Source organism: Oncorhynchus masou, chromosome 29 (assembly GCF_036934945.1).
Source record: "Oncorhynchus masou masou isolate Uvic2021 chromosome 29, UVic_Omas_1.1, whole genome shotgun sequence".
Taxonomy (NCBI): domain Eukaryota; kingdom Metazoa; phylum Chordata; class Actinopteri; order Salmoniformes; family Salmonidae; genus Oncorhynchus; species Oncorhynchus masou.
In genome coordinates this window covers 12,076,826-12,090,629 of record NC_088240.1, presented here as the reverse complement: position 1 = coordinate 12,090,629, position 13,804 = coordinate 12,076,826, and the positions used below count along the sequence as shown (strand labels likewise).

Here is a 13,804-nt window from a genome sequence, read left to right as displayed (position 1 = left end):
GTTAGCTACTGTACGTTAAGTTTACCAAGTTACTGTCTGACTCACCCACTGACAGGGCGAAACAAGTCAATGTGGAGTTGGCTAGCTAAACTAACGGTTAGCTAACCGTTAGCTAGCTCGTGAACATTAACGTTATTGAAAGCCGGGTCGATATCAGCTAACTAGTTGACGCTGTCGAGCTCTTTAGCTAGTTAACGTAATGACAGGCGGTTCCCCACCCCTGAACCAGATGTCTGAGTTGTTTTGATCGGGGTTAAATCCAGAAATGTCGCGCCGTGACAACTGTCGATACGCCTAACTAGCTAACTTGTCCATGTTGACTAGAGGAGTTATAAAGGTTAGCGAGAAGCACAATAAAACATCTGACTATTGTCGTGGTTGCGCGGCCTGCTCCTTAACAAGCAAACGTTAGCGCATTGTCTGCTGAAATGCAAATGTTTCAAAACGATTAATTCGTAGTATGTGTCTAAATCTTGCCAGATATCCAGCTACATTTTACAACTACCCTAATGAATTTGTATCAACGGTTACAGTTGCTGGCTAGGCTAAGGCCTGGAAAACTGCGCTTGGAAACTAGGCCTTCAAGTGACGGATCGCACTGCGATATCAGACTTAATACGGTTGTTGTTAGCTAGCTAGCTTCCAATTTAGCAACCTAGCTGTTTTTACCAGATTTTATTGTCTTGATATTTCGAAGTGTAATGATATGACATTTCTGATTTTGGAATACGATCTTAATTTCCTTGATGATGAATGCAAGCAGATCACACAGCCAACCAACCCAACGTTACGTTAGCGAACAACAGTAGCTAGCTCTCTAGCCAAGTTGACAGATACACCCGTGTTGGATGTATTTTAAGTAGCTAGCAAAGATGAAGATGTGGCTACAGAATCATGGACCTGTTTGGTCAACTGTGATATGATATATAATTTATTTTTAAAAACTTGTAAACGAATGCGAAATCTATTGCCTGTCAATTAACTTACTTGCCAACAACATCCTTGCAAAATGCTAACTGACGTTAGTCAGTGACTGTTTTCATAGTGATCTTATCAGAGTGGTGGAAGAAATATAAATGGCTAATCAGCTAGATCAATGGCATATATATATATATATATATAATAAATAAAATGTCACTTCCAATGTCGTAATGGACATAGCTTGTTTCTGAGTGATTTAGGGCTGAACTCTCAGGTTTGGCCCATACCGTCTAGTGGCCCCTGTCATTCGGGATACAGCTGTAATTCAAGGCCCATTTCACATGACATAGCCAGCCAGTGATGTTTAAAGAGCTAGCTAGCCCGACAGGCCGCAACAGTATTTGTGTTATTAGCTAGTCATCCAGTTAGATGCTGAAGGATGTTGAACAGAGGATGACCTCCCTTGTTTCACAATGCCATTCGGTATGGTATCATTTTCAATTCGCAGTTACTGATTTAGAAGGAATGATCACTGACTAACTGGTGTTTTCTTTGTGCAATATGCTGTCGCTTAATTAGCAGTGGCTAAATGCATTCATCACTTATGGGGATCCAACTGTAGCCTACTCAATAGTGTGGTTTTGAGCTGGGCTCTCTAGGGAATGTCCTGCAGTAGAAGCATTTTAATGGTATGTTTCTGACGCCAGTGGCCACCTGCTCAGGACAGGAAATGTCTCAGTTTCAGTACCTCAAAAGTTCACTCAATTTGTTATGTAAATGGATACAAATGTGAACACAGTGCTGCAGATAATTTAGAATCCTTAATTTTTTTTACACCTACTACTACCACACCCAGGCATCTCCTGAAGATGACATATCAGCAGAATCACTTTTAGTGGCTTTTAGGGTTGCACCTAATCACTGTTTGATCAGATTTGTGTTTTGCAGGGCTTGAATCTGAGTTTAGTTTTGTGTTGAATTATCATGTTACCAATGTCCTCTCTGGAATGATGAAGCTGTTCTCAATCATAAAAAAACAAAAACAACAAGTATCTCATTATAGCAACCTAACATCAAAGAGTAAAGCAGCCAGGTGTTGATCAGAGAACTCGCACAGACGCGAGCACACCCAGAGCTCTCCAGCTCTACCAGACCAGCACAGCTGCGGTGGTTTCTTTAATGACATCACAAACTTAGTCACAGCCAGTCCATTGCCAGACCCAACCATTTAAATGTGTCGCCGAATAGATCAAGGCCTATGAAGGAAATATCATGTGTAGGGAATACATGATCAAACCCTCTTGTTCCGAACTGGGGTGGATTAGATTTCCAGTCATATTGTCTCTCTGCCAGGCAAGACTGGGGTCGTCCTTGCAGCCACATATGTGTTCAGGAGAATGCAACATACTGAACTTTGCAGATAGAAATGCCATGAATATATCATCAGACATAATTCTCTACTCGTCATGTCAGAGAGAGGAATGTATATCTATTCTACTCAATATATTTCTATTGTAGTATTGTTCTATTGTAGACATACAAGCTCAGTGTGCATGGTGTGGTTATAAACCAGATTGTACCTTCGAGCTGGAGGGAGAATAGAATTTATGGTGATGACTTTATATGAAGTTGAGGCTTTGCGTTTCTATAGGCTAGATATTGAAACTATATATTTGGATAAAGATGCTGCTGATTTTGGCTTCTTTTTTTTTCAAGGAAGTATATTTTATATCGCTAAGTGGTTGAACAGTTTTTGCAAAGACAGAGGGGGGAAAAGCATACATTTGTATTTCATCCAGACATTCTGTGTTGGTCTGGAACAGAATCGTAAAAGAGAGTGAAAGCGAAAGGGATGAGAAATATATCTCCTGCTTCCTGGCCAACCGATCCCATGGTTACTTCAGGAAATCCCCTCTCTTGTCTGAAACTGAGAAAGTTGATGTCTTTGCTTTACGCTGTTCAGAGTTCAAATCCTAAAACACTGTGCCTCCACCACCTCTGTTCATGTCAAGAATAAGACTGAACTCTAAATGGTGTATGATTAATTTCCAATTCCAGCATATGTGGTTTGTAAAATAACTGTTAAGTTTCCATCTGGTCAGGGGCTTATGGTAGTAGGAAAAGCGAGCAGTAAGTACAGTATGTCATATTTCCATCGTTGGATATCCATCGTCTGCTCCCAATCTCTCCTAACAGTTTTCATGATATCAGTGTCACCTGCTTAGGCCAGTTCTTTTGGTTTTCCTTCTGATCTCAATTGGATGAATATTAGATTGGGAATTTGTCACTGAACAATTGTTTTGTTTTGCTTGTTATTGCTCAATCTAAAACGTTTGAGAGATATCTTGATGGCCATTGCTATGGGATTGTGCAGGGGATTACCTGAGTGCGGTCGTCTTACATGAACCCCATCCATTGGGTGATTTCCATCCTTAACCCTTTGTTTTTATAAGCAAAGCACGAACCAAGAGTTTCCGTCTTGTGGCTTTTGGCCACTGTAAGAGTTTCCGTCTTGTGGCTTTTGGCCACTGTAAGTGGTTGATTCCTAGATCAGTGATTCTTCCAAGCGGAGGGCACTGTTGAGAACCCATCAACAGAGCCCTGACGTTAGTGTCATTACAAGCACTGAAACGCAGGCCAATGATCCACTTGGCTATTAACCATTTTTCATGCTGACTGGCATGCCGGTTATGCTGCGTGTATGATTGTTATGCTGTCAGAATGAGCCTGTTTAAGTAACACTCCATGGCAGTCATTTAGCTTGACTTGAACCACAACTGTTCATCTTGAGTTCTTTTGCTTGTTTGTGTATAAAAAAATATTTGTGACTACAATTAATTCATGTGCATTTAGCAGGGTTGGGGTCAATTCAGGAAGTACACTAATGTTCCAATTCAGCACTGACGGTATGGAATAGTTCAAAAGTAGTTTGGCCATAATGTGCTGTCTAATCCACTGATGTATAAGGTCTAACCTATAACTCCAGTGTGTCGAACATTAACAAATATTACCATCAGGTGACATCATCTGCTAAACCCCATTTCTGCCTCAAAACTGTCTGAATTAATCTAAGCGAAAACAAAACAATTTTTTGAAGGCATTACTTGCCCTATTTCACATCTAGCTAAGGATTACTGTGCTTCAATGAGCAGTATTTTTGAATTTTGATAATGGGCATGAAAGCAAGCAAAAACTTTAGGGCTGACCCCAATTAGTTGACTGGTCAATTGTTTGGTCGTCAGGCTGTTGGTTGACCGAGATTGTTTTAGTCAAGCGTTTACATATACAGTACCAGTCAAAAGTTTGGACACCTTCTCATTCCAGGGTTTTTCTTTATTTTTACTATTTTCGAAATTGTAGAATAAAAGTGAAGACATCAAAACTATGAAATAACACACATGGAATCATGTAGTAAACAAAAAGTGTTAAATAAATCAATTTATTTTATATCTGAGATTCTTCAAAGTAGCCACCCTTTGCCTTTGGCAGCTTTGTACACTCATGGCATTCTCTCAACCAGCTTCATGAGGTAGTCACCTGGAATGCATTCCAATTAACAGGTGTGCCTTGTTAAAAGTTCATTTGTGGAATTTCTTTCCTCAATGCATTTGAGCCAGTCAGTTGTGTTAAGTTAGGGGTGGTATACAGAAGATAGCCCTATTTGGTAAAAGACCAAGTCCATATTATGGCAAGAACAGCTCAAATAAGCGAAACGACAGTCCATGATTACTTTAAGACATGAAGGTCAGTCAATCCGGAATATTTCAAGAACTTTGGAAGTTTCTTCAAGTGCAGTTGCAAAAACCATCAAGCTCTCTGTTGAAACTGGCTCATGAGGACCGTCACAGGAAAGGAAGACCCAGAGTTACCTCTGCTGCAGAGGATACGTTTATTAGAGTTACCAGCCTCAGAAATTGTCAATTCAGATTGCAGCCCAAATAAATGCTTCACAGAGTTCAAGTAACAGACACATCTCAACATCAACTTTTCAGAGGAGACTCTGTGAATCAGGACTTCATGGTCGAATTGCTGCAAAGAAACCACTACTAAAAGACACCAATAAGAAGAGACTTGCTTGGGCCAAGAAACACAAGCAATGGAAATTAGATCTGTGGAAATCCTGCCTTTGGTCTGATGAGTCCAAAATCACCTTTGTGTCTTTGTGAGACGCAGAATAGGTGAACGGATGTTCTCTGCATGTGTTGTTTCCACCGTGAAGCATGGAGGAAGAGGTATGATGGTGTGGGGGTGCTTTGCTGGTGACAGTCCGTGATTTATTTAGAATTCAAGGCACACTTAACCAGCATGGCTACCACAGTATTCTGTAGCGATACGCCATCTCATGCGGTTTGCGCTTAGTGGGACTATCATTTGTTTTTCAACAGGTCAATGACTCGACACACCTCCAGGCTGTGCAAGGGCTCTTTGACCAAGAAGGAGAGTGCTGGAGTGTTGCATCAGATGACCTGGCCTCCACGATCACCAGACCTCAACCCAATTGAGTGTGTTTGGGATGAGTTGGACCGCAGAGTGAAGGAAAAGCAGCCAACAAGCGCTCAGCATACATCCTTCAAGACTGTTGGAAAAGCATTCCAGGTGAATCTGGTTGAGAGAGTGCCAAGTGTGCAAAGCTGTCATCAAGGAGAGGGTGACTCGTTTGAAGATTCTCCAATATAAAATTGTATTTTGTTTTGTTTAACACTTTTTTTTTTTTGCTTACTACATGATTCCATATGTGTTATTTCATTGTTTTGATGTCTTCACTGTTATTCTACCATGTAGAAAATTGTCAGATTAATGAAAAACCCTTAAATGAGTAGGTGTCCAAACTTTTGACTGATACTGTATACTTTCCGAATGTACTGTATTTCACCAGTAGTACATTTACTGTTAATTCCTATAGTTTCTCATCTACAATGTTTGTTGCTTTGGTTACGGTAATTTCTTTTGATGCATTCGATGTTATTCCAGTCTTCGTGGTTTCATTGTTGGAGTGGACACATTGTTTCCAGAGTGCACGACCTTTGCTACACTTGTGAGAAGCAATTTGTTTTGGTTTATTTAATTCCATTTACGAGTTGTCAATAAAATGTAGTCATTGTCTTTTGTTTGGAGCACTCCTTTTCAATGTTGAGTAAGGACGCGCACACATAGAAGTAGTCATATTCAATCAATCCCTATCCCAGTCGGCTGTCCACACATGCTTCAAGATGGCCACCGCTGTTCCTGTTCCCAAGAAAGCTAAGGTAACTGAACTAAATGACTATTGCCCCGTAGCACTCACTTCTGTCGTCATGAAGTGCTTTGAAAGACTAGTCAAGGATCATATCATCTCCACCCTACCTGACACCCTAGACCCACTCCAATTTGCTTACCGCTCCAATAGGTCCACAGACGATGCCATTGTACTGCACACTGCCCTATCCCATCTGGACAAGAGGAATACCTGTAAGAATGCTGTTCATTGACTACAGCTCAGCATTCAACGCTGTAGTTCCCTCCATGCACATTATTAAGCTTGAGACCCTGGGTCTCGACCCTGCCCTATGCAACTGGGTTCTGGACTGGCTTCCCCCAGATGGTGAAGGTAGGAATCAACATCTCCACTCCCCACAGGTTTGCATTCTCAGCTCTCTCCTGTACTCCCTGTTCACCCAAGACTGTGTGGCCATGCACGCTTCCAACTCAATCATCCAGTTTGCAGACGAGTCTAGAGTGGTAGGCTTGATTACCAACAACGACCGCCTACAGGGCAGAGGTGAGGGCACTCAGTGTGGTGTCAGGAAAATAACTTCTCACTCAATGTGAGTGGGGACGAGTGTCCAGGAGGAGTGATGCCACCTGACATGAGACAGTGTTTCTATTAGGATTTTTTTTAAATTTTAATTGGAGTTTAGTTCACTTTTTGACCCCAACCCTGGCATTTCCTTATACAATAGAGGGTATTTCCACTACTAGCATTCATTGTATCCTTGCCATACTAACAGTCTCTGAGGTCGTCTTGGCCTCTTCCTATCCAGAGTCAGGCCCATGGTGTCAATGTCCTGCTGTTTTAACTGGAGACGCTGCTGCCTACTCTCTCTGTACTACAGCCCTTGGAAAGTGCTCGTTGGCAGCCTCACTGCTGAATATGAGTTTATTTCCATCTGTTGAGGATTGATATCTTAATATATTTTTCCACTTAATGCTGTACATTGTTAGTAGCAATATCATCGTAGTAAATGTCTTTTCACCTCTTACTGCAGGCTGAATAACAACCAAACATTTGTTTGATTCCAATTCCTGCATGGCTCGCTATGGCTGGATGTTATACAAGACTACACCGGCCCAGAATGCTAGAAAATAAGGCCTGTTTGTTTTTGCTATGACTGCTCGTAAGTGGTGCCAATAAGTGCTGAGTTTGCAGCCAGGTCTTATCGTGTTTCACTGATGGTCATGCTGACGACCAGTACATGCCAAGCTCTCAGCTGATGTGAATGGGAAATAAAACACCCGGACTCGGCAGCAGCCTGCCAGAGATGGTGTTGGCCAAACCGGTTCCTCTGTGTACCGTTGTTCCTTATTACGTCAGCGCTGTGATGCCTATCAGTCTTACTTCCGCACATTGCCTCTACAATACTGTTTTCTAACTGCACTCACGGAATGCAAGCAAGTGTCTGGGGGAAAATAGGAAAGATTGTTCCCTATCGTTGTGATACGTCCCACATAGTGATACATGTCTTGACTGACAGTGTTTTAAGAATTGAAGGCTTATCTTTACCCTTGCAATGTTATCATGCACATGCCGTAGTCATATTTCAGTGTACACTATGTCTTCTTTATTGTTATCCCTCATCGAAACACCTCGTCTAAACACAGCGAGCCAGGCTCACCTGACAGGTGGTCACTGACACCACCAAACAACTTATTTGATAACGCATGATGACTATAAAAAAGAAGCATACCGTATTTAACACACAACGTAGACGTGATCCATGTTAAAATCTTTCCTATCGCGTCCGTTAGTTTTTGAGTGAGACCACCATGCAGTATTTTTGTCTATGACAACTAACCCAATGATACACCCTAACCCTGTCCTCTCTTCTCCAGGTTATGCAATGGTCTCAGCGGCCCGTCCAGATCTCCAGGTGGTTCTGTCCCTCTCTCTCGTGCCGCAGCCGCTGCTCTCCTCCCTCTGCTCTTCCTCTGAGGTTGCCGAGGCTCCTCCTGTGATTTCCCTCGTGGTCAGTGCTGCCTAAGAGGCCAAGATTGCCAAGATCTGCCCAGTGGCGAGCATGACGGCCACCACGCGTGGTTCTCCGGTGGGGGGCAACGACAGCCAGTCGGGCCAGGGCCAGGCACCCGATGCCCAGAGTCAGCCCCCGCTGCCACAGAACCAGGTCAGGAAACTCTGTCCCATCCTCTCATCTCTGTCGTTCACCTCAACATCATGTGTTCACCATGTTCTCTCTTCTAGTCCTCTTTCCTTTTTCTGTCTCTCTTCCCTCATCCAGGGCTCCAGAATAATATTTTCCCCTGGTGGCACTGGTGCCACTAACACACCCAATTTTTTTATTTTTTTCTCTCAGCGTCACACAATAGAATAAATTTGAGTCATCTTATGAAGTCATTCACAATGATTTATTAAGAAGTGTAATAGACCACCGAGATGTAACAACGGATTAATCAAATACCATCTAACATATCCAAGCTGGAATGCATGATTCAAAATACATTTATATGCAACCCAAACCAGTGGTTGTCATGCATTTTGGGGTGACAATTTTTGTCATATTTTACTGTCAAAATAGGGCTCCAGAATTTCCATACGGTCTATTCAGACCCCTTGACTTTTTCCACATTTTGTTACGTTACAGCCTTAATCTATAATTGATTAAATAGTTTCGTCCCACATCAATCAACACACAATACCTCATAATGACAAAGCAAAAACAAGTTTTTTGAAATGTTTGCTAATTTATTAAATAAAAAAATAGATCACATTTACGTAAGTATTCAGACCCTTTACTCAGTACTTTGTTGAAGCACCTTTGGCAGCAATTTCAGCTTTGAGTCTTCTTGGGTATTACGCTACAAGCTTGGCACACCTATATTTGGGGAGTTTTTTCCATTATTCTCTGCAGATCCTCAAGCTCCTCAGTCAGCTTGGAAGGGCAGCGTCGCTGAACAGCAATTTTCAGGTCTCTCCAGAGGTGTTCGATCGGGTTCAAGTCCGGGCTCTGGCTGGGCCACTCAAGGACATTCAGGGTCTTGTCCCGAAGCCACTCTCTGCATTGTCTTGGCTGTGTGTTTAGGGTTGTTGGACTGTGAACCTTCACCCCAGTCTGAGATCCTAAGCAATCTGGAGCAGGTTTTCATCAAGGATCTCTCTGTACTTTGCTCAGTTCATCTTTCCCTCGATCTGCCCACCACCATGCTTCACTGTAGGGATGGTGCCAAGTTTCGTCCAGACGTGATGCTTAGCATTTAGGCAAAAGAGTTCAGTCTTGTATTCATCAGACCAGAGAGTGTTGTTTTTCATGGTCTGCGAGTCCTTTAAGTGCCTTTTGGCAAACTGCAAGCGGGCTGTCATGTGCCTTCTACTGAGGAGTGGCTTCTGTCTGGCCACTCTACCATAATGGCCTGATTGGTGGAGTGCTGCAGAGATGGTTGATCTTCTGCATGGTTCGCCAATCTCCACGAGGAACTCTGGAGCTCTGTCAGTGACCATCAGGTTCTTGGTCACCTCTCTGACCAAGGCCCTTCTCCCCTGATTGCTCAGTTTGGCCGGCCGGCCAGATCTAGGACGAGTCTCATTGGTTCCAAACTTCTTCCATTTAAGAATGATGGAGGCTGCTGTGCTTTTGGGGATCTTCAATGCTGCAGATTTTTTTTTGTTACCCTTCCCCAGATCTGTGCCTCGACACAATCCTGTCTTGGAGCTCTGCAGACAATTCCTTAGACCTCATGGCTTGTTTTTTTGCTCTGACATGCACTGTCAACTGTGGGAAAGTTATATAGACAGGTGTGTGCCTTCCAAATTATGTCCAATCAATTGAATTTACCAAAATGTGGTCTTCAATCAAGTTGTAGAAATGGCAAAGGGTCTGAATACCTATGTAAATAAGGTATTTCTGTGCTTTTATTTTCATACATTTGCAAACATTTCTTAACCTGTTTTCGCTTTGTCATTATGTGGTGTTGTGTGCCGATTTGCTGAGTATTTTTTTAAAAATTTAATCTATTTTAGAATAAGGCTGTAACGTAATTTTCTTTGGAAAGAATAGAAAATGACTTAAGTGAAAGTCACCCAGTAAAATTGTAAAGTAAATGTCTAAAACTATTTGTTTTTAAAGATACTTAAGTATCAAAAGTAAATGTAATTGCAAAAATATTCTTAAGTAGAAGTATAAATCATTTCAAATTCCTTACTAAGCAAGCCAGATGTCACCATTCTTTTCCTTGTTTTTTGTGGTTTTTTTAATGTACGAATATCCAGGGGCACACTCCAACTCTAACATCATTTACAAATGAATCATGTGTGTTTAGTGAGGCTGCCAGATCAGAGGCAATAGGGTTGATAAGGGTGTGAATTTAACCATGTTCCTGTCCTGCTAAGTATTCAAAATGTAACATACTTTTGGGTGTCAGGGAAAATGTATGGAGTTTTTATTTATTTTTATTTTTTATTTCACCTTATTTAACCAGGTAGCCTATTTGAGTACAAGTTCTCATTTGCAACTGCGACCTGGCCAAGATAAAGCATCAAATCTAATTTTATTTGTCACATGCACATGGTTAGCAGATGTTAATGCGAGTGTAGCGAAATGCTTGTGCTTCAGTGCAGTAATAACCAACGAGTAATCTAACCTAACAATTCCACAACAACTACCTTATATACACACAAGTGTATAGGGATGAAGAATATGTACATAAAAATATATGAATGAGTGATGGAACAGTACGGCATAGGCAAGATGCAGTAGATGGTATAGAGTACAGTGTATATACATATGAGATTAATAATGTAGGGTGTGTAAACATTATATTAAGTGGCATTGTTTAAAGTGACTAGTGATACATTTAATACATTTTTTCATTATTAAAGTGTCTGGAATTGAGTTCTTATGTTGGCAGCAGCCACTCAATGTTAGTGGTGGCTGTTTAACAGTCTGATGGCTTTGAGATTGAAAAACAGCTTCTATCTCTCGGTCCCTGCTTTGATGCACCTGTACTGACCTCACCTGGATGGTTTCGACCTTGAATATGTGGACATCTATAAGTACCTAGGTGTCTGGCTAGACTTTAAACTCTCCTTCCAGTCTCATATCAAACATCTCCAATCGAAAATCAAATCTAGAGTCGGCTTTCTATTACGCAACAAAGCCTCCTTCACTCACGCCGCCAAACGTACCCTAGGATCCTACCGATCCTCGACTTCGGCGATGTCATCTACAAAATTGCTTCCAACACTCTACTCAGCAAACTGGATGCAGTTTATCACAGTGCCATCTGTTTTGTCACTAAAGCACCTTATACCACCCACCACTGCGACCTGTATGCTCTAGTCGGCTGGCCCTCGCTACATATTCGTCGCCAGACCCACTGGCTCCAGGTCATCTACAAGTCCATGCTAGGTAAAGTTCCGCCTCATCTCAGTTCATTGGTCACAATGGCAACACCCACCCGTAGCACGCGTTCCAGCAGGTGTATCTCACTGATCATCCCTAAAGCCAACACCTCATTTGGCCGCCTTTTGTTCCAGTTCTCTGCTGCCTGTGACTGGAACGAATTGCAAAAATCGCTGAAGTTGGAGACTTTTATCTCCCTCACCAACTTCAAACATCTGCTATCTGAGCAGCTAACCGATCGCTGCAGCTGTACATAGTCTATTGGTAAATAGCCCACCCAATTTTACCTACCTCATCCCCATACTGTTTTTATTTATTTACTTTTCTGCTCTTTTGCACACCAATATCTCTACCTGTACATGACCATCTGATCATTTATCACTCCAGTGTTAATCTGCAAAATTGTAATTATTCGCCTACCTTCTTGCCTTTTTTCACACAATGTATATAGACTCCCTTTTTTTATTTTCTTTTTTCTACTGTGACTTGTTAAGTGTTTACTCCATGTGTAACTCTGTGTTGTCTGTTGACACTGCATGCTTTATCTTGGCCAGGTCGCAGTTGCAAATGAGAACTTGTTCTCAACTAGCCTACCTGGTTAAATAAAGGTGAAAAAAATAAAAACAACTTCTGGATGATAGCGGGGTGAACAGGCAGTGGCTGGGGTGGTTGTTGTCCTTGATGGCCTTCCTGTGACATCGGGTGGTGTAGGTGTCCTGGAGGGCAGGTAGTTTGCCCCCGGTGATGCGTTGTGCAGACCTCACTACCCTCTGGAAAGCCTTACGGTTGTGGGCGGAGCAGTTGCCGTACCAGGCGGTGATACAGCCCGACAGGATGCTCTCGCATAGCAGTTCAACACATACAACAACACAGAGTTACACATGGAATAAACAAACATGCAGTCAATAATACAGTAGGAAAAAGTCTATATACTGTGAGTGCAAATGAGGTAATATAAGGGAGGTAAGGCAATAAATAGGCCATGGTGGCGAAGTAATTACAATATAGCAATTAAACACTGGAATGGTAGATGTGCAGAAGATGAATGTGAAAGTAGAGATCCTGGGGTGCAAAGGAGCAAGATAAATAAATACAGTATGGGGATGAGGTAGTTGGATGGGCCGTTGGCTATGTGCAGGTGCAGTGATCTGTGAGCAGCTCTGACAGCTGGTGCTTCAAGCTACTGAGGGAGATATGTGTCTCCAGCTTCAGTCATTTTTGCAGTTTGCAGTCATTGGCAGCAGGGAACTGGAAGGAAAGGCAGCCAAAGGATGAATTGGCTTTGGGGGTGACCAGTGAGATATACCTGCTGGAGTGCGTGCTACGGGTGGGTGCTGCTATGGTGACCAGTGAGCTGAGATAAGGCGGAGCTTTACCTAGCAAAGACTTGTTGATGACCTGGAGCCAGTGGGTTTGGCGACGAGTATGAAGCGAGGGCCAGCCAACGAAAGCGTACAGGTCGTAGTGGTGGCTAGTATATGGGGTTTTGGTGACAAAACTGATGGCACTGTGATCAACTGCATCCAATTTGCTGAGTAGAGATTTGGAGGCTATTTTGTAAATTACATCGCTGAAGTCGAGGATTGGTAGGATGGTCAGTTTTACAAGGGTATGTTTGGCAGCAGAGGTACATACAGCAGGTAAAAAGTACATTTATTTTCTTTGGGGATGTAGTAATACTTCAGTAAAAACACTTGAAAGAACTACTGGAGTACTTCACACCTGCTTAATATAATACCTACTTCTAGTAGCCATACATTAGTATAACATTAAATGTAATGTCCCCAAAAAAACGTTGCTATGACGCCTAGTGCAGTGGCGATAGCCGATGCAGAATTTTGCGAGATCCGTATTTCAAAGCTATATCAGATATCTTTATTGTAAAACGGTGTGCTTGGAGCTCAATAATGATCATTGAGAAATAAAATGATACCTTCAGGAAGCTGAAACCATCCTCTCTTTTAATATGGACAGCTAGTTGCTTCCCAATAATTTTTTTCCCCTCCCCCTGCAGATTCATTTTGAGATGTTATACAATCACAGTGGCAGGGCGGACACTTTTTATTACAGGAATCATGAGGATAATTTAATACTGTTGAACAAATTCATGATTTTGTCCACCCCAAAAATAGGACTTTTTAATAAATGGTCACAGTCTGGAGTCCTGTCATCTCTTCTCTCTCTTTCATTCCCCCTCATCCTGTGCTCATTTTTCTGCGAAAGCAAATCGTATGAAACTAACTTCCTCCTCGTGGGGCGTAAAGCTCTCCTTA

At 42.2% G+C, this 13,804-nt stretch overlaps 1 protein-coding gene across 6 annotated transcripts in view; it reads left to right on the top strand.

Annotated features, from left to right (window-relative positions):
• usp9 (ubiquitin specific peptidase 9) overlaps window positions 1–13,804 on the top strand; it is a 74,386-nt gene that overhangs the window by 772 nt on the left and 59,810 nt on the right. For all 6 annotated transcript variants that reach the window (XM_064944006.1, XM_064944007.1, XM_064944002.1 and 3 more), the window contains exon 2: window positions 8,011–8,300. In XM_064944006.1, the coding sequence (XP_064800078.1) occupies window positions 8,196–8,300 (105 nt within the window). In that variant the 5' untranslated portion in view covers window positions 8,011–8,195. The remainder of the gene's footprint in view (window positions 1–8,010; window positions 8,301–13,804) is intronic.